The 7,907-nt window shown below is 38.4% G+C and overlaps 1 protein-coding gene across 1 annotated transcript in view; it reads left to right on the forward strand.

Moving 5' to 3' along the window:
• Window positions 1-7,907, forward strand: part of PDE5A (phosphodiesterase 5A) — a 145,019-nt gene that overhangs the window by 110,320 nt on the left and 26,792 nt on the right. The window contains exons 13-14 of the mRNA XM_029941509.1: window positions 3,525-3,650; window positions 5,213-5,307. Coding sequence (XP_029797369.1) covers window positions 3,525-3,650; window positions 5,213-5,307 — 221 coding nt within the window. The remainder of the gene's footprint in view (window positions 1-3,524; window positions 3,651-5,212; window positions 5,308-7,907) is intronic.

The raw sequence follows: 7,907 nt of genomic DNA on the forward strand, positions 1-7,907 counted from the left end.
AAAAAAATCATTTTACATTAAATCTACCATTTTAACCCCTTTTAAGTTTACAGCTTGGTAGTGTTTGGTATATTCATATTGTGCATCAGTTTTGCTTTTAATGATGATGATTTACCTTTTTATTATCATCCAGTACTGTATTCATGCTCTCTATCCACAAAGTGTCAATGGGACCATCAAATACAACCCATTTCCTGTCAGATGTTTCTGATAAGGCAAATTCTCTAAAAGTGTTAGCCACTATACCATCAGTCCACTCATGAGACACTGGGTCGAACTGTCCAAACCAACCTGAGCCATCCAGGTGCCCCTATAGGGCTCATTTTAAAAAGGATTTCTATCAATGGAATAAAGAGTTCATTTAGAGCCAGTTCTAAATGCGAATCTTGGTTCTACTTCTTGCTAGTTACAGGACCTTAACAAGCAAGATATTTCAAATCCCTTTCCATTCTCAGATTTCCTTACTTTAAGCTAGTAATGATGCTGTTTAAGGGGCCTGGCCAGATCAAAGGAATGTGATCCTTTTACCTATTTATGAAATTCTAATAAGTTGATTTGTTTATTTCTTAGAAACTTACATGTTTTCAGATAGCATTTGAGTGTTGCATATGAAGATAGTCCCTCAGAATTTTTTTAGCAATCTTTATTCTTACCTTTCCTTGAATTTTTGTCCATTAGGCAAATATTTTTGCTCAATATCTCATTCATTTACTCTCCTTTTCTGTTTAAATAACTACTATTCTGATTCTGGCCAACATCAACTTGAATAGCACAGTTATTCTGATTGACCTTCCTGCCTTAGTGACTCTTCTGTCATGTTTATTTCAGATGTTATTGTTAATGTAATTTTAGGATGATAAAATTAAAACATTATTGCTGGAGAGGATGTTAGCATCACAACAAAGAATATTTCCTACTGAATGATATGTCAAGTCTTCATGTCTCTTCTTGGCTTCCAGATTCTGAGTTACCCGCCTATAAACATCACAACCATCACTCTAGCTGATCTGTGAAATGGACTCTTGACTCTACTTGAACAAATCTGCAAGCATTGTGCTTATTTTCACATTCTTTCTGTTACCTGTCATTCCTCTCCTGAATGGACTGTTCCACTTGCAAGTCTGCCCCCCTTCCTGCCACCACATACTTTTCTCTTCCTCAGAGCCTGCCTCAACCGTAGGTTTAACTTCACCCCACTTGGAATACTTTTGAAATTTTGTGTCATCGGTTTTATTTATTTCCTTTATATGTGCACTTTTAGTATTCTCACTACTGATTGAGATTCTTGAAGGCAGAAACTAAGCTATTTTCTGTTTCGTCTCTTTCTCCTACAGCATCTTGAGTCTGCAACCCAGGACTTAGGAAGCCTTTGTAATTGTTGGAGACTGATTCAGTGCATTGAGCATGCTCCCTAGAGTCATCCAAATTACATAGAATTATTCAGTAGTCCTGTACAAAAGACTGTATTGCAGATTTGAACATGCTAGGCATATCCACCAAGCACCAAGCAGATCTGGCCATAATTTTCCTAAATGCTGTTAAGAACATCCTGATAGACCTATAAATACAGAGAGCAAACTAATGGTTGCCAAAGGGAAAGAGGTTGGAGAGGGTGCGTGGGCAAAAGGGGTGAAGAAGAGTAAGAGCTACAGGCCTCCACTTATGGAATGAATAAGTCACAAGAATGAGTGACACATCATAAGGAATACAGTCAATAAAGCTGTAATAGCATTGTATGGTGACAGATGGCAGCTACACTTGTGGTGAGCATCGCATGGCATGTAGAGAAGTTCTGTGTTGTGCACCTGAAACTAATGTAACATTGTGTGTTAACTATACTGAAATAGAAAAATGTTTTTAAAAGATCATCCTGATAGCAGAATCGAAAACTACTTATATCTGGTTTCTAACTACTATATCCTTTGGATTACCCAGTTCTCTAAGGCTCGTCTTGTTAGAAGCATAACAGAATAATCCATCAGGAATTATATTTTATAACATTATTTGATATGTGCACATATTTAATTACATCTACAGACTTATGATTAGTAAAGAGATATGTTCATAGGTTAAATTGCTGGGTTTTCCTGCTTATTTTCCTGGAGTCTTTAATTAATCACCAGTAATTTTCTATAACACTTTACAGTTTCTTAGAATATGAAAAAAATGTTTAGAGCTCTTACTTAAAATTCTGCTAATAAGATGAAACTATCATCTTTCTAGCTGATTTTGTTGAGAAGTGGTCATGATGAAAGAAATTGCAATGTTCTTGGTGTTAACACATGTTACTGGTCAGCGCACAGAAATCCTCTGCTAAGTAAGGTGACTTGGAGGTTCACGAGCTATGAGACATTAGGGTTGCTTGTTATCAGAATTCCCTGCAAGCTGTGTTATAGAACGGAAACAAAAAGACCTGAAAAGGAAAGGAGGGATGTGAAAGCACTGATTTTTCTACCAAATCCCATGTAAGCAATTTCTACCAACAATGAAGAAACCTTGTTTTTGGCCTACTTCTGCAGCCAATCATTCTGCGTTGAATATTGTTAAAGCAACATTCTTTTCCCTGGTACTTTTTCCATACCCCAGGGCAATGCTTTTTGTGTTTGAAGTATCTCCAGGGATATATGTAGGAAGAAGCACATATTTATTTTTACAGATTCCCCAAAGTATAGTAAATCATTCAGAATTGAAGAGAGGCAGACTCTGATGCTAACACAAACAAAAAATAACCGTGCTTAGGGCCCATGAGTCCCTGGGGACCTTACTGAATACACTACTTAGAAGTTGAATTAAACCCAGCTTTTGAGATTTTTCTGAGGTCTGTCTTTCTTTTTTTTCCTACTTTTAAAGTATGTTTTTTTCATATGGACTCCAGGGCTTTATTTTACATATACATTTACAAATTACTTCCTGGTAACCAGCGGTAACTCTGCCTGAATATTTAAGCATCGTTTAAAGGGGGACAAAAGATCTGCTGATTGCCTCAGGACTTAGAGCTCCATTTTGTCCTTGGACACGTGCTCTATATGTTAGCCCGCAATCCACCCCCACAGCCTTGCTCTGAATACCTTCGCACAATTAAAAACTGAGAGCATGAGAAGAACTTGAGAGTGGCCATGTCCATGGCTCTCTAAAAGTGAATTCATACATAGCTGACTATTTGGGCTCTCCGAATTGATGGCACAAGGACCTATCTTTTAAAAAGCTAATCAGTGCCCTCCCTAGCCGTGCCCAAAATACCTGAGAGTCTGTCTTGCATTTTACATCTCATTGAGTTAGCATCATGGTTACCATGGTGGGTTCTGAAGTCAGACTGCTCAAAACTGAAGTTCAGCCCATCCTTTTACGAGCAATGTGACCTTGGGCAAGTTACCGCTCCGAAAGTCCAATTCCCTCCGTGTCAAATGATCAAAGTAGTAGTGCCTCCCTCAGAGTCATGAGGGTTAGATGTAAATAATTGGAACATAATAAACATATGATAGATGTTAACAAGTATTGTTACTACTTACACTTTTTCCCTAAAGGTTCTTTGCAGGTGGATTTTAAGTGTTAAGAAGAATTACCGGAAGAATGTTGCCTATCATAATTGGAGACACGCCTTTAATACAGCTCAGTGCATGTTTGCTGCTCTCAAAGCAGGCAAGATCCAGGTACTTTTGAGATTTATATTTTAGACCTGTCCTTCCTTTAGTGGTAAAGTTTATAACATATTCTTTCAAGTTTTTTAATGTGCATTGATGATTAGAATATTTATTGCCACATACCAAATAAATTACATCTTGTTAATTGAAGAAGACCAGCATGGCAAAATACTCAGTTATTAACTTTCTTTCATATGTAATTTATATGGCATACATTTTTAAATCTTCTAAATTACTTCACGTTAAATTTTACTAGTCTTTGGGCAAAGAAACTTATTCTCCAGAGGAAATTTCTACAGTGTAAGTAAAATTATCAGATTTCTCATGTGCACATTCAAACTGCTCCATAGTAGAATTCCTCAAAATCCACTCAAGTGGCTTCATAGATAAGTCCAGGGTTCTCTATTGCATTTTCTCTGGAGCCCTCAGTTAAATCTTCTAAGTACTATTTCGTGGAAAGGGTTTTAGTATCATATACATTGACCAGAGACTGTTTACAAGGAAGATCAATGCAGAAAACATTCAAGTAATGCGTTCCTTTCCAGGCCAAATTTTATCCATATCTCTGTCCTTAGATTCTAACTTCAGTGGGAATCGACTAGTTATTCTAGGTAAGTGATTCCAGGCATCCATCATATAACTGCTTTTAATTCAGAGCTGCCATGCTCTTTTTTTTTAAGCAAATTCTAAAAATGTTATTTTCTGTCTCCACTTCCCTAGGGTGCACATTTTAACTGGCTAGAGCTAAAAGAAGGGATTGTTGTCCAAAAAGCCATATGAAATACCATAGTAGTATTTTCCTGCCAGAGCAAGCATTTGAAAGAAATAGGGTAAACTTCTTTTGGGTTATGGAAAGGTCATCAGGATTATACCACTCACTGAAAACTGTCCTTGCTTTTTATGAAGAATAACAAAACCGTGATCTCCATCTATGTGGTAAACATATGGCATAGAGCGTTGAGGATTTCCAACAGAGTGGAGCTGATCATTTCAACTTATTTTCTTACTGATGAAGGAGAACAATAGTATAAATAATACAAATGGCAGATATTACAAAAGTAACCTATGTTTGGTGTTAGAATATATTGTGCAACTTTTTAAAGCCATATTTTCATTCCCAATCCTCTGATTTTATATTGTTTTGCTTATGATTCACGTTGCCTGTGTCCCGTAGAGACACAACAGTGGCTAGCAGAGAATGAGAGCAGCAGACTGCAGGGAACCAGAAGGCAGAGAGACAATAGTTATTTAAAGTTTATTTTGATTATTCCACATACATGTAGATAGTTAAGAGTTAATGATACTTACTAGCGGTGGACAGGTTATTGATTGTTAGAGGCGTTTCAGCTTGTTCTGGTGAGAAACGACATTTGTAATAATTCCATTCGGAAGACAAAGTACCACTGATCACCTGCAGCCCAGGATTCTAGCGTCAGTCCTTTGCAACCACGAAGAAGCATATATGAAAAGCTAGTTGGAAATACAAATACATGATTGGTGAAAAGAGGTGGTCAATGAACTTAACCAAATCGCCTTTCTCTTTCTTTCCTCTGACGTCTTTGGTCATGCAGAACAAGCTGACCGACCTGGAGACACTCGCCCTGCTGATTGCTGCTCTCAGCCACGACTTGGACCACCGGGGTGTGAATAACTCTTACATACAGCGGTAAGGGGCGTCTTCCCCAGCAAAAGAAGAAAATGTTTCTTTTATATTGTAGGGATGTCTTTTTTAGAGTAAGAACCATAGCAAAATGTGATGGTACCAGATTTCTATTGATCAGGGTCCCACAACATACTCTGGAGATTTTCAAGTGAAGTGGAAAAAAAAATAGTGTAAGTTCCAATACTGTGACGGTAACATTTCTGACCAAAAGCTCAAAAAGTACATATGTTAAGAATCTTATTTCATTAGATAAATAGCGAGAGTTTTGCTTTGATGTACATACAACCAGTTTAGGAGCTTGGAAAAAGGTGGAATTTTTGCCTGGACTAGAAAAGATATTTGAAAAGTGCTTAGCTCCATCCTGAGTACTTAGTAAGCACTCAGTAGAAGGAGGCCTTTGGTGTTAGTGTAGGCAGTGCAGCACAATGTTGGCAAGTTTGGGCCCTGCCGTCAGGCTGGATTCGAATCCTGCCTTTGCCAGGCAGTTCCTGTGTGACCTTGGGCAAGGGGACTGACTTCTCTGTGCTTCAGTTCCTGATTGGTAAAGTGGAGATGATAGCAAGCCTACTTCATAGGGTTGTTGTAAGTTTTAAGAGACAACACATATCAATAGGAGGTGGAATGTGTGGTGCATTTAAAAAACATTTTTTTAATGTTTATCTATTTATAAGAGAGAGAGAGAGTGAGCTGGGGAGGAGCAGAAAGAGAGGGAGACACAGAATCCAACGCAGGCTCCAGTCTCTGAGGTGTCTGCACAGAGCCTGATGCGGGGCTCAAACTCACGAGCCATGAGATCATGACCTGATCCGAAGTCGGACACTTAACCGACTGAGCCACCCCGGTGCCCCTGTGTGGTGCATATTTACGTGTTAGGTCTTAGCAGCAGATGTTAGTGATACTCCCGTCACCATCAGAAGCCTGCTTTCTGGCTGATTTTGAGAATAGATCCTAACCTTTGAGACCAGTGTTTCAGGCTCCCTTATGGGCCATACTTAAGTGACATTTGCAATGACAAATGAGATGATGAAGGTGACATTACTCTTCATCAGATCTTTGAGCCCTTGTGACATGTTTATTTTCTTTCAGTAACTTAGTTGAAGAGCTTACATCTTAATAGCAAGATCTCTTACTACTTAGCATTTTTTAAGTATGCAAGCGATTCAACTAATGGATAGATCTCTTAAGGAAATTCCAGATGTCTGATATCTTGAGGGAATTTGAGAGAGCTCTCTAATCACATTCCCTTTATCTAAATAAATGGAAAACTTCATGTAGAAAGAATTGTAGTGATGCAGCAACTGTGTCCTCTGCTGACCTTTGATGGGAAAAGATATCAAGCTCTTGCCTGAGTGTCAGAGACGGCTCTTTCTAAGATCTAACGTTCTGGAGAACAGATTGGACGACATGTCCTTTGTCCTCTGTGCTTTGTCATATGATCCTGTTCCTGAGCCTGACGTTGACACGGGAGTAATTATGAAGGGGAACAGTGACATGAAAAAGTGCATAAGCACAGATATAGCACGGCCTAAAGATCCAAGCCAGCAGCGCTGTATTCTCTCCATACCCCAAAGCTGAACGTAATATTATTAGTGTATGGTCACTCTAAGATGCCATGTTGCACTGCTTTAGAGTGAAAAAAAAAAACCACTCAGCTATTTTTTCCTTTGTTTATTTAAAAATAATTACCCGGAAAAACATCTGGAGAAACGTCATCTTCCCTTAAAAAAAAAGTAAGTCCTGGGAAAAATTCATAGACTGCAGAGTCTTGCCTTCACACACACCACAAAGCAGACTTCCACCAAGTAATAATAACTTTAAGAAAAGAGGTAAAGGAGTTTCAGAGATTTTTATTTCCTCCTACATCTCTGTGGTTTGAGTATGGACGAAATCAAGAATTTTCCAAGGATGTTTCTTTTTTGTTTTTCCTTTCCTTAGGGGTAAATGAGTGATATCTCAAAGAGGAATTTCTTCACCAGGGAACTCTTGGGAGATTCAGAGAACCATAAACACTCCTGTGTAGAGAACGAACTTGTAAAAAGGTGTACAGTGTGCAACCTCATCAGTATCCAAACACTACATAAAGAAAACCACCACAGTTAAAGAAGGCACAGAATGAAACTAATACATCAAAAGAGAAAAAGCCTGCATGTGGCAGCAAAGTTAGATGCTAAACTTCTCCTGTCATTCTTCTTGAATATCTTTTCAGAAAATTTATTTAGAGTAAGATGTAGAGCAAACTATGTTCTGATTCATTATTGGCTTCTTTCATTCCTTCCTGGATTAGGAAGACTGCCATTATGAGGAGTACGGCCACGAAGCCAGTGAAATACTCGGGGAAAGAGTTCATGCTGTGCTTTCTTCTCACGTGGGTGGGTAAACGAGCGAGTGGTTTCAGAGAGATTTTAAATGATTATTTTAAAAACAGGCAGTAGTAGGACAGAGTGACTGAAGTACAGACATCTACTAGAGAAAGCACAATGTGACACTTGGCTTGGGCAGAGAAACCTCTTGCAATTCGGCCTACAGTCCTTATAAGAAGACTAGATGAGTGCATTGATTCGGTTAGATTCAAGTTTGGTGTTTTATAAGATAATAGAGTGAAA

Source organism: Suricata suricatta, chromosome 1, assembly GCF_006229205.1.
Source record: "Suricata suricatta isolate VVHF042 chromosome 1, meerkat_22Aug2017_6uvM2_HiC, whole genome shotgun sequence".
NCBI lineage: Eukaryota > Metazoa > Chordata > Mammalia > Carnivora > Herpestidae > Suricata > Suricata suricatta.